This window comes from Rhinatrema bivittatum, chromosome 4, assembly GCF_901001135.1.
Source record: "Rhinatrema bivittatum chromosome 4, aRhiBiv1.1, whole genome shotgun sequence".
NCBI classification, from domain to species: Eukaryota; Metazoa; Chordata; class Amphibia; order Gymnophiona; family Rhinatrematidae; genus Rhinatrema; species Rhinatrema bivittatum.
The window spans coordinates 79514550-79527943 of record NC_042618.1 but is presented as its reverse complement, the minus strand read 5'-3'; the positions used below and the strand labels follow the sequence as shown (position 1 = coordinate 79527943).

At 48.2% G+C, this 13394-nt stretch overlaps 1 protein-coding gene and 1 pseudogene across 1 annotated transcript in view; one reads left to right on the top strand and one right to left on the bottom strand.

Moving 5' to 3' along the window:
* Positions 1–13394, bottom strand: part of MDGA2 (MAM domain containing glycosylphosphatidylinositol anchor 2) — a 1648575-nt gene that overhangs the window by 585759 nt on the left and 1049422 nt on the right. The window contains exon 8 of the mRNA XM_029598388.1: positions 2148–2441. Within this exon, the coding sequence (XP_029454248.1) occupies positions 2148–2441 (294 nt within the window). The remainder of the gene's footprint in view (positions 1–2147; positions 2442–13394) is intronic.
* LOC115089265 overlaps positions 5949–13394 on the top strand; it is a 34830-nt pseudogene continuing 27384 nt past the window's right edge.

Here is a 13394-nt window from a genome sequence, read left to right as displayed (position 1 = left end):
ATGCAAAGCTTATTCAAAACTCTCAGAGGGCTTCTCCTAGCATATCCTTCTCAGCAAAAAGCTAGAGAATAAATACACAGACTGCTTCTTGCACATGTTTTGTTGCGGGACCGGGCCGTGCCCTGGTCCCTCCACCTACCTTGGGGCCGGCCCGGCCCGCGCAAGTCCGTCTCTGGCCTCCCAGGCCTGTTCCGTGGCCTGCCGGGGTGTCCCCACTGCGAGGGAGACGCCGCCGACTCCCCATCACTGGCCCCGCCCCCTAGGCGCGCGCACACGCGCGCAGGGGCTCCAGTCTTAAAGGGGCCAGTGCGGGAAACCAAGGACAGCCCCTGGGATGACGTCAGGGGCCGCCACTTAGCAGTGTAAGTCCCTTAAATGACTAAAAATTATATGCCTAAAAAGTAGATGTATACTAGGCAGATCGTGGGGTAGAGTGAGTTAGCTGTATAACTTATACGGTTAACTACTGATATTCGGTTTTAGCCTGATAAGTTTACATCTAAGTTTAGATGCTCCATAAAGCAGGTCTAAACTTAGCCAGGTAGACTTATCCGGAGAAGTGTGCACATATACTCGTATATTTGGTGGCTTTGCTGTGCCGCTGAATATACATCGTAACTTAGCCGGATTAGTTTTAACTGGCTAAGTTACTTACACGGCCAACTTGAATATATGCCCCTATATATTCTCTAAGGGTGATGGCAACTTCTTTATGTTTAACTATGTCATCCGTGGGTCAAATGTTGGCAAACTTATGACAGTAAATTTTCATTTTTCCATAAAGAAAAAAGGAATTATTTGGGTTTGCTGAAAGTGCGTGTTTGAGAAAAATAGTAGCAAGGCTGCATTTACACCATAAAATCAGCAGCCATTCAATGAGCAGCTGTTGATAATGAGAATATAACATTTTGAGCAAGAGCCTGACACTTATTTCTACAAATTGCAAGCCTATATATTTTTTCGTTTTGCAAAAATGTAGTTAAAATTTAATGGCATCTGCAAACTTTATGATCCAAGAGTGTCCAGTCAGACCCAATACATTGCATGTTGAATATTTCTCAGTTGATTTCTGGGATCAACATGTATGAACACTTCTGACCTAAGGGAGTGTATAACACTTTTCAACTTCATCCAAATCATTTATTCAAAATTTAGCCTATGATAAACATTTACCTGAAAATCTTTCAATCAATGAGAGGCTCCGTATCAAAACCACATTTTTGTGTACTTCTAATTTAAGTTCATGTCTAGCTAACGTTATGTTTAAAACAATAAACGACCAATTATTCACTAAACTGCAGTAAATCTACACGTTCCCATGAGTGAATTACCATGACATTCACTAAACTGTGTTACCCGAGTAATACTGTTTTGTGAATTCTGCAGTAACTCCCTTGCTCATATTGCCACAATCAGGAAAACTCAGCATTTCCAGCCATGGCAAAACACAGCGGTGTCCCTCATCCTGGGGCAGCCAATTATATGGGCTACAAGTGCTTCCCACCCTCCCTAATCCCCCGCCCCCTCCACACACACTGCCCTTGAAAAAATGTCCCTGATAGTCTGTGGGGCAAGTAGCCAACCTCTCCCCTATCCCTGCCAGTTACATAAAAGCAAACAAATGTGCGCTTTTCATGCCAGCCTTTTAACTCCCACCCCTTTGGGGTAACCTCCCCACCATTGGAAAAGCCCCCAGGCTCACCTCCTCTGTGTGTGGATAAAAAAGCAATCCTGACTTGCTCCTGCCCTGCTACTGCCAGCACCTCCTCGAAAAATGGTGACCTGTACATCCCCCAGTTTCTACCATTATACAATATGCAAATATACAAAACCATGTGCCTAATTTTAAAACAATACTAGCTTTGCCCAAAATACTAATTTGATGCATTGTGACACAACTGTACAAATAGTACTTCAGGACTTTTACCCAAGCCTTATATATGTACCTCTTCACTTCCCATTTTGTGAGGAACCATTTCTGAAGTTATTCACCAATATTTAATTTGTCATAAAATGGATAAAGATTCATGAACAAACACACTAGTTCATATTAACTTGGACCAGAAGCTAATCAAAGCACATTACAAATTAATGTCTAGTAATTAATCAAAATGTATGAAATAAAATGAACAACCTCTTCTACTTACATTGCACAATGAGTTGGACCACAGCTTCTCTAGGTTTGACGTTAAATCCATTGTATTGACTTGTCTGACACTTGTATGTCCCTGTCATTTCCCTAGAAACATTCACAATCCTTAGTATTCCGTCATAACTTTCCATTTGCATTGATCCATCTGGCATTGGAACCTCTTTGTCCGCTCGAGACCACAGGATTATGGGTTTGGGTTTTCCAGATACTTGGCACTGCAGTTCTATTGTATCTCCTTCCCTGGTGACCAAAGGGGATTTCTCTTTTGGAACTGTCAAATTGGGTGGAACTTTGAAATGAAGAAAAAAAAGTGAATTAACAGGCTGACATTTCTTGGAAATATAATTTTAAAGAAAGTAAATACAGGAAGATTATAAGTGGAAACCCACTTCTTAAAAAAAAATAAATTTAAATGTATTTTTCACTGATGAGTATGATGTCGTCTTAGTGAGTCCAGTTTTATAAACTTCACAGTAAAATTCACAAGTTTGGATTTGATTTATGAAAGCCTTCTATTAGAATAATAAAGTTCTGCATTTAGGGATCAAAAAATATTGACATCATACATGAAAACAAAATTATTAATATACACAAACATTAGACAATTCAATACAATTATTTTTTCTCCACATTTTGGGGCCTACACACTAAAGCATACAGTTGAATTTTCAAAGGAATTATGCATGTAAATGTAACATACTATCACAGGAATTTTGAAAAGCTACTTACCCATATTAAGTGCACATAATATGGATAAAAAATAAGGACAATTAAATAGCACATATTGTAATAGTTTTCAAAAGCACCCTTACATGTGTAAAACTCATTTTTAAGCAAGCAAATCCTTTTGAAAATCAGACCCGGATTTACGCGCGCAGGGCACTTGCGCGCCGGCGCGCCTATTTTGCATAGGCCGCTGGCGCGCGCAAGTCCCTGGGCTTCGTAAAAAGGGTGGGGAGGGGCGTGTCCAGGGGCATGTCCGGGGTCAGGGGCGGTTCGGAGCTGGACCGGGGGCGTGGCGCCGGCCAGGGGGCGTGGTCGAGGCCTCCGGACCAGCCCCCGGGTCGGGTGATGGCGTGCCAGCAGCCCGCTGGTGCGCGCAGATTTACGCCTGCTTTCAGCAGGCGTAAATCTGCCAACAAAGGTGGGGGGGGGGGTTTAGATAGGGCTGGGGGGGTGGAAAGAAAGTTCCCTCCGAGGCCGCTCCGATTTCGAAGCAGCCTCGGAGGGAACAGGCAGCTCGCGCCGGGCTTGGCGCGCGCAAGTTGCATAAATGTGCACCCCCTTGCGCTCGCCGACCCCAGATTTTATAAGATACGCGCGGCTACGCGCGTATCTTATAAAATCCAGCGTACTTTTGTTCGCGCCTGGTGCGCGAACAAAAGTACGCGCTTGCGTAAATTTATAAAATCTACCCCACACTGTTTTGTAGCGGCCACATTCTATTTGGCATTCAGGTAGATTTAACTATACTTTTGTGATAGCAAATATGCTATATATACGTGTACTATGTATGCTATATTTTATTGGGTGTGCTAAAAATTTGAATGCTTCACAAGTTAAGTGCTGTTTAGGGTGGATGCTAAAACATATTTATACAGCATGAATGATAAAAAATGTTTGCATGAGTTTTCGTGCATAGGCCCCTTTAGTTATGGTAACTGGTTTACATGGTTGTTGTGGGAATATATAGTACAGCTAAAGCTTGTTTAAATAAATCTCTGCTTCAAACAAATAGATTGATATCTATTAATTTGGAGCTCTTTTGAGAACCTTGACATTTTTCCCAGTACCTTTCTAATGCATGTATATTACAAGTATATATAATATGACAATTTTTCGTGAATAGTTTATTTACCCACTGAAATGTTCTACCACTAAACATAGTGTTTCAGTGGAGGGGATCAAATGTTTACATTGCTAAAATATTCACTTATAGAAGTATACAGCAACAATATACAATTTTCCACAGACACAACTTAAGACATATTTATGCAGTTCTTTTTTATCTCTATGAGGGCAATTTTCAAAGCCATTTAACCAGGTAAATAAAGATTGACCTGGGAATCCTGGCCTGTATGAAAATTTAAATCCTCAGAGCAGCTAGAAAATATTTATGCATTTATTATTTATTTATTGACATTTCTATTCTGCCCATTTACCAGTTGAGGTACAGGGATCATAATATGCATACATATAATCATACTCAAAGTCAGCATGGCTTTACCCAAGGCAAGTCTTCCCTCACAAATCTGCGTCACTTTTTTGAAGGAGTTAATAAACATGTAGATAAAGGTGAACCGGTAGATGTAGTATATTTGGATTTCTAGAAGGCGTTTGACAAAGTTCCTCATGAGAGGCTTCTAGGAAAAGTAAAAAGTCATGGGATAGGTGGTGATGTCCTTTCATGGCTTTCAAACTGGCTAAAAGACAGGAAACAAAGAGTAGATTTAAATGGACAATTTTCTCAGTGGAAGGGAGTGGGCAGTGGAGTGCTTCAAGGATCTGTATTGGGACCTGTACTTTTCTATATATTTATAAATGATCTGGAAAGAAATATGACAAGTGAGGTAATCAAATTTGCAGATGATACAAAATTGTTCAGAGTAGTTAAATCACAAGCAGATTGTGATAAATTGCAGGAAGTGTTATGGTTGTGGACTCTTGGGCCGGCTGAGATGGTAGATGTTATACTGTGGGGACCCACAGGAAGCGTCACAGCCGGGAGGCGGCGCTGAAGAGACTCTGGAGGAGACTTCACCACTGGAAGCCCGAGATCCCCCCAGGAGGAGCTCGTAGGGACCCGGGCCTGTTGGACTTAGGCGGGACCCTATGCGACCAAGGATCCTGGAAGCGGCCGAAGAGGTGGATGGTGAGGACGGCTGGACCCAGGAGGCTGGAAGAGTGTTCACCCTCGGAAGCCTGCGGCTCCCCCAGGAGGAGCCCATTAGAGCCTGAACCGCTGGGACTTAGGAGAATCCTCTGGGCCAGCAAGTACCGGATACCTGAGGTGGTGGAAGAAGCCAAGTCGGAGTCCAGGAACGAAGCCGGGTCAGAAGCCAGAAGTCAGAGATCCAAATCAAAGCCAAGGGCGGAAGCTGAAAACAGAGTTGTGGGATGGAGCCGGGTTGGAAGCCAGAAGTCAGAAGTCAATACCAAAACCAGAGCAGAAGCTGAAGACGAGTCAGGAGACGAAGCCGGGTCGGAAGCCAAAAGACAGAAGAGACGATCCAGATCCAAAGCAGCAACTAGAAGTCAGTGAACTGAGAGAACCTCGTTGCAAGGCGAGGTACAGCTGCTGGGTTTAAATAACCCGGCAGCGTCTGACGTCATCAGGAGAGCTGCCTAGGTTTCCCGTGCTGGCCCCTTTAAATCTGTAGCCCCAGCGCGCGCACGTACTTAGGGGGCGGGGCCAGCCATGGATCAGCGATGGCGTCTCCCTCGCAGGGAGAACGCCGCGGAGAACTGCATCTCTGGCCTGGGAGGCTGAAGAGAAAGTGTTCCCGCGGTGAGTGTAGTTCCCGGGGCACAGCCCGGGACTGTAACAGTACTCCCCCCTCCTACGCCCCCTTCCTGGAGGCCTGGGTTTACCTGGATGATCCAGATGAAACTGGTGGAGAAGACCCTTGTCCAAGATGTTGATGGCTGGCTCCCAGGAATTCTCTTTGGGACCGTAGCCCTCCCAGGAGAGAAGGTATTTCCACCGGTGACGGTGGAACCAAACGTCCAGAACATCCTTCACCGTATAGTTGACGTCGGTTTCGGCTTCAGTGGCGGTAGGTTCTGGAGGTTTGTCATGAAATGTGGAGAGCACCAGAGGCTTAAGCAGAGACACGTGGAACATGTTGTGGATCCTCAGGTAGGATGGCAGATGTAACTGGTAGGAGACTGCCCCTACTCGCTCCACTACCGTGAATGGACCAATCTACCTAGGGGCCAGGCACATAGAGGGAGTCCGTAAATGAATGTTCCTGGTACTCAACCATACTTTCTGCTTTAGAAGGAAGGCCGGGGCAGGCCACTGTGACCTATCTGCATATTCTTTAGCCTTGGCTGCCGTCAGACAGAGTTTCTCCTGAGTGGATCTCCAGAGGTTGCGCAACTGACATGCCATAAGTTGAACTGCAGGGGACGGTATCGTCAAAGGTAGTGGCAGAGGAGGCCTCAAGGTCTTTCCATAGACCAACAGGAACGGGGACTGGTTGGTCGCAGAGTGCTTATGGCTGTTATAAGAGAACTCTGCCCATGGTAGCAAGGTGACCCAATCATCCTGGAGATCCCTCACGAAGAACCGGAGGAAAGCCTTTAGGGTCCTATTAGTGTGCTTGTCTTGCCCATTGCCTTGGGGATGGAAGTCTGTTGTTAGATCGAGTTGTACACCGAACTTCCTGCAAAGGGCCTTCCAATATTTCGCAGTAAACTGCAGACCACGGTCAGAGGCTATGTGCAAGGGGAGTCCATGTAGACGGAAGATGTGTTGCGTAAAGAGGGTAGCTAATTCTGGTGCTGTAGGCAGCTTAGCAAGAGGCATGAAGTGAGCCATCTTCGAGAAACAGTCGACCGTGACCCAGATCATGGTCTTCCCATCAGAAACAGGCAAATCTACAATAAAATCTGTGGACAGATGAGTCCAGGGCTCAGTAGGAATGGGTAGCGGCTGAAGGAGCCCCCAGGGGCGTCCATGTAAGGGTTTCTGCCGGGCACAGGTAGGACACGACTGAACATAGAGTCGTACGTCTTTCTTGACCTGCGGCCACCAGTAGAACTCCGTCAGAAGTTCCTGGGTCTTGGTTTTTCCTGGATGCCCGGCGGTCAGGGAATAGTGGGCCCACGCTAACACTCTCCTAGGGGAACGAGAGGGCACTACCGTCTTACCTGCTGGGGCCACCTCGGATGCGGCCAGAAGAACTTTGGATGGGTCCAGAATGTACTGAGGTGGGTTGATGGTATCTTGTCTCCATCGTGCGGGAGAGAGCATCCGCTCAGACGTTCTTGGATGCCGGTCGGTAACGGAGGGGAAAAATTGAAACGGCTGAAAAAGAGTGACCAGCGCGCCTGCCGTGGATTAAGATGCTGGGCACGGTACAGATACTCCAGGTTCTTATGGTCTGTGTAGACGACTACTGGGTGCTGGACCCCCTCCAACCATTGTCGCCACTCTTCAAAAGCTAACTTGATGGCCAGCAGCTCCTTGTCCCCTATGCCATAGTTCCTCTCTGCGGGCAAGAATTTGCGGGAGAAGTAGGAACAGGGTAAGACCTTACCCCCGTTGGACAGCTGTCTTGAACGGCACCAACAGCCATGTTGGAGGCATCAACCTCCACAATAAACTGGCGTTGCGGGTCTGGGTGATGAAGGCACGTATCCTGGAGGAAGGCGTTCTTTAACTCCTGAAAGGCTTGTTGCGCTGTTGCGGGCCAATTCTTCACGTCCGCTCCCTTTTTAGTGAGAGCCATGAGAGGCGCCACTATGCTGGAGTAGTGTGGAATGAATTGTCGGTAAAAATTGGCGAACCCCAGGATCCGTTGGAGTGCCTTCACTCCCTCTGGTTGTGGCCAATCCTTGATTTCTGCAACCTTCTCTGGGTCCATATGGAAGCCTGTGAATGATATGATGTACCCAAGAAAGGGTAGTGACTCCTGCTCAAACAGGCACTTCTCGAATTTTGCATAAAGTTGGTTATCTTGGAGTTTCTGTAGTACACGGCGGACATCATAGCGATGTGTCTCCAAGTCCTTGGAATAAATGAGCACATCGTCAAGGTAAACAATTACCAAGGTATGCAGCATCTCCCTCAGAACCTCGTTCATGAGGTTCTGAAAAACTGCCGGGGCATTGCAGAGACCGAAGGGCATGACCAGGTATTCGTAGTGGCCATCCCTTGTGTTAAAAGTGGTCTTCCATTAGTCTCCAGGCCGAATCCTCATTAGATAATACGCCCCACAGAGATCCAACTTAGTGAACACCTTGGCCCCCTGTAATCTGTCCAGAAGTTTCGGGATCAAGGGCAAAGGATACCGGTCCCGCCGGGTAATGCTGTTCAGGCCACGGTAATCTATGCAGGGTCGGAGGGACCCGTCCTTCTTCGCTACAAAGAAGAACCCCGCTCCAGCCGGGGATTTGGATGGTCGAATGAACCCTCGGTCCAGGCTCTCCCAGATGTAGGCGGACATGGCCTGTGTCTCGGGAAGGGACAACGGGTATACCGGTCCCCATGGCGGCGTGGTACCCGGGAGCAAGTTAATCACACAGTCGATGGGGCGGTGCTCCGGGAGGATCTCCGCTTTCTCCTTAGAAAAGACATCGAGGTAGTGGAGTGGCAGTGCCAAGGAAGTCGTCAGCAGAGGTACCGGTGGTGGAGGGACAGCAGCCAAACAGGAGTCAAAGCACGAGGGCCCCCAGGATGCCACCTGGAGGGTATCCCATGAGATTACAGGAGAGTGCTTCCACAGCCAAGGTAGCCCCAGGATTACCGGATGCATGGACCCGCCCAAAGGCGGTGACAAATTGTACCTGATTGGTCAGGCGGGAGTCCTGACGCTCCCACAGGTTGGAGGCCCACGCCAAGGGTCTCCCGTCCAGCAGGGAGATAATATAGCTCGACTTGACCTGGTCCATCGGCAACTGAGCTGGAAGGAGATTGAATCGAATATAGCACTGGTTCAGGAACCCTCGGCAAAGCTTCACATCCCCTGAAAACCGCAAGGGTGCTGGCATCTGTATGGGTGCCACTGATCCGGTATTGGTCTCAGCTCCAGGTACCGGGGAACTGGAAGCAGTGGCTCTACCAACGCGGTCAGCTAGTCCCTGCACTGTTGCCATCAGAGACTCGAGGCAAGTTTGCTGCTGTTGCAGCCTCTGTGCAATACCCGGGATGGCTTTCAAGCCTGCACGATCCGCCGGGTCCATGGCCTTGCACTGTTATGGTCGTGGACCTTTGGGCCAGCTGAGACGGTAGATATTATACTGTGGGGACACACAAGAAGCGTCACAGCTGGGAGGCGGTGCTGAAGAGGCTCTGGATGAGACTTCACCACTGGAAGCCTGAGGTCCCCCCAGGAGGAGCCCGTAGGGACCCAGGCCTCTTGAACTTAGGTGGGACCCTATGTGACCAAGGTTCCAGGCAGCGGCCAAAGAGGTGGATGGTGAGGACGGCTGGACCCAGGAGGCTGGAAGTCTTCACCCTCGGAAGCCCGTGGCTACCCCGGGAGGAACCCGTGAGAGCCCGAACCGCTGGGACTTAGGAGAATCCTCTGGGCCAGCAAGTACCGGATACCTGAGATGGTGGAAGAAGCCAAGTCAGAGTCCAGGAATGAAGCCGGGTCAGAAGCCAGAAGTCAGAGATCCAAATCAAAGCCAGGGGCCGAAGCTGAAGACAGAGTCGTGGGACGGAGCCGGGTCGGAAGCCAGAAGTCAGAAGTCAATACCAAAACGAGGAGCAGAAGCTGAAGACGAGTCAGGAGACGAAGCCGGGTCGGAAGCCAGAAGAAAGAAGAGACGATCCAGAGCCAAAGCAGCAACTAGAACTCAGTGAACTGAGAGAACCTCATTGCAAGGCGAGGTACAGCTGCAGCTGCCGGGTTTAAATAACCCGGCAGCGTCTGACGTCATCAGGAGAGCTGTCCTAGGTTTCCCACGCTGGCCCCTTTAAATCTGAAGCCCCAGTGCGCACGCGCCTAGGGGGCGGGGCCAGCCGCAGATCAGCGGAGGACTGCGTCTTGGACCTGGGAGGCCGAAGAGAAGGTGTTCCGCGGCCGGACCTCAGGGTGTCTTGAAAATTTAGTTTTAGAGTTGTAGATTTACATATCATCAACCTTCCAATCATTATTTCAAATTTGATCATGTTATGATCATTATTGCCAAGTGGCCCCACCACCATCACCTGCGCTCCACTAAGAATAAAATCTAAAATAGCTCCCTCTCTCGTTGGTTCCTGAACCAATTGTTCCATGAAGCTGTTGTTTATTCCAGGATTTTTATGTCTCTAGCATGTCCTGATGTTACATTTACCCGGTCAATATTGGAGTAACTGAAATCTCCCATTATTACTGCACTGCCAAATTGGTTAGCTTCCCTGATCTCTCTTGGCATTTCATCATCTGTCTGATCATTTTGGCCAGTATACTCCTATCACTATACCCTTACCCAACACACATGGGATTTCTACCCATATAGATTCTACTGAGCATTTAGTCTCTTGTATGACACCTAGGGGTAAACATTCAGCCCCTAAGCAGTTACTTAAGTTAGCTGGATACTCATATCTGGATAACTTAACTGGGATATTCAGCGGCAGAGCTACACCACTGAATATACCTGGATACATTAAAGTTTGCTGGATATGTGATATCTGGCTAACTTTAGACCTACCCTATGGCGCTACTAGAGTTAGCTGGTTAAGTTAAACAGAGTTTGCTGGTTAAGTTAAAAGGCTAACTATGCTCCTCCTCAGAACACTTAACTCACACCCCAAGAACATCCCAACTTACCCGGCTTAATTCTAGCTGAATAATTCGTTATTTGGCTAGAATTTTGCAAAATAAGCCTTTTAAATATGCAGATAAGCCTTTTTAGACAGATAACTTTCCCGTTATCCATCTAAATGTTTTTTGAATATGTACCTCCTAAATTTCAGCACCTTGAGTGTGATATTCAGTACTACTTAGCCAGAGAAGTTAGGACTTATGTGGCCAAGTAGCAGCAGTTGAATATCCGGCCATGCTGAAAGGCCACCATTTAGCCAGATAGCTAGTTATCTAGTTAAATAGTTAGTGGCTAAATAGCAAATGGGGCAAGAACATTCAAGAGAGGAGCTGACTTAACTGGATGAGTTATCTGGCTAACCTATCTGGCCAAGTCTGGTCAGCTCATAGGGCTGTCCTAAAGTCATCCAGATAAACTTATCTGGCTAACTTTAAGACGGTTGTGTTGCGTCCGTCGATCTCAGATGGCTTCGACCCTTGTGCCTCACCTTTTTCTCAGCTCTCCCCGCTAGCCTTGGGAAGATGGCTACCGCCGTGACTGCAAGCTGCTCTCTTCGGCGTCCCCAGAACGGCTATGGCGTTGCCTCCCGCCATGTTTCTCCCAAGAGCCTCCTAGGGTGCGCGTGCTACCCACGTCTTTATTGCAGCTATGGCGCGAACCTCGTGGGCATCCCTCTCAAGTGACGTCACACCATCCGGGTATTTAGCCTGCCCAAACTTGCTAGCTAATCGAGTTAGGAAGGACTGGATCATGGATTGGTCTCGGCCGTCTAAGCTACTCCGCCGTTTCCGTGCTGCCACTGGAAGCTCTCTCTCTGCCCTTCGGGGTATTGTCTAACCTGGGCACCTACTCCTCGGGAGCCCTCTGCTTTATTTCAGGTGCCTTACTGGAATCAGGTACTCACTCCTCGAGGGCCTGCTCTCCCTGCCTCGGTGCCTGTACCATCTACTTCAGCCTGGTGGAATCGCCAACCTACAGCTACCATCTAGTGAGTAATCTAACTCTCAGTCTGTCTCATCTACAGCATTGCCTTGCCTGGGAAACCTACACCGGAATCCCCTATACAATGTGGTGAGATGGGTTCCCTCTGCTGAGGGTCACGGGACTGCTACCTCTGGATCACCTCACTACTGCCACCTCTGGGGGTACACATCAAGCTGTACAATAAAAGAGCTAATTCTGTGTTTGTGCATCCTGAGTATAGCCCAGTACTGTGGCTCCCCATGGGGCTCCTCCCCGTGGGCGTGGTCATCTGCCACAGTACCCAAGAATCCACCCAAACACTGTTAAACCATAACAGATTGCTAAATGCATGGATTCGGCTCAGCTCACCGCATTGCAGGCCATTCCAGGCCTGGCCCAGCGAATCTCCGAAAAGCAGAATGCACTGGAGAATTTGACTGCTGCATTCAACCAGCTGCACGCACAGATGAACTTACCCACCACCACAGGTAGAGAAGTTACACCACAAGAAGTGACAGTTAAGACAATTGTACCTCTATCTGCTCCAACACGCTTTTCGGGGGAAGTTTGGAGGAGGCGGAAGGAAAGATCCCTCCAAGGCCGCTTTGATTTCGGCGCTGCCTCGGAGGGAACGGAGGCAGGCTGCTCGGCTTGGCATGTGCAGGTTGCATAATTGTGCACCCTCCTGTGCACGCCGACCCTGGATTTTATAACATGTGCAGGGCAGCGCGCACATGTTATAAAATCGGGCGTAGATTTGTTCGCGCCGGGTTGCGCAAACAAATCTACGCCCGTGCATAAATTTAAAAATCTACCCCTTAGCTAACTTCGCTATAGAATTCAAGACACTGGCGTCTGAATTACATTGGGACTCTAAATGCCTGAGGACCCTCTTCTTTGAAGGACTGAGCTCTCGTTTGAAAGACAATCTGGCAGCTAGTGAGATGCCTGAGACCTTAGCTGAACTGTTGAAGTTGGCAACAAGGATTGATTGCCGACTTCGTGACAAGGTTCAAGAGACCAAGACTCCCAGAAGACCCTTTTAGGGTGAAGCTCAAGTTAAGTCCACACCCAGGTCTGTTCCCTGGGTCCAGTTGCTGGCGAGGAAGAACCAATGCAATTAGGCTGCAGTCACCTGACGTCAAAAGAGAGAAGAACACGGAAGAAGTTGGGGCTTTGCATGTATTGTGGACAAGCTGGCCATGCTGTTCAAACATGCCCTATATGTCCAGGAAACTGGAAGACCTAAGTCCTGCGGGAGGAGTCTTCTTAGGTCTTACTGCACCCTCTCCTCCACTCTCTCTTCCAGTATCCTTGATCTGCGGACCCTTAGAGTATCAGACTCTTGCCCTAGCGGATTCAGGGGCAGGAGGTAATTTCATTTTACAATTAGTGGAGCACTTGCGGAATCCCACTACCACCATGATGTCTCCACTACTCCTATCTTCAATTCACGGAGAGCCGTTACTGGGCGAAGTAATCCAGCTCACCGAACCAGTATGTTTACGGACCGGTGCTGTCCATTCTGAAACCATCTCCTTCTTTGTTCTAGAGAAGGCCATGCACCCTATAGTACTGAGGCTACCATGGCTGCAGCAGCATATGCCTCAATTCAATTGGGCTACACTGGAACTTTCACGTTGGGGTCCAGATTGCCATGGTAAATGTCTGATGGAGTTTGCTCCAATACCCTTGCATGCCAACTACCCCATTGATGCCTGGGATGCTGCCTCAATATGCATTTTTTCAAGATGTATTTTCCAAAGATGCTGCAGACGTACTACTCTCCCACAGA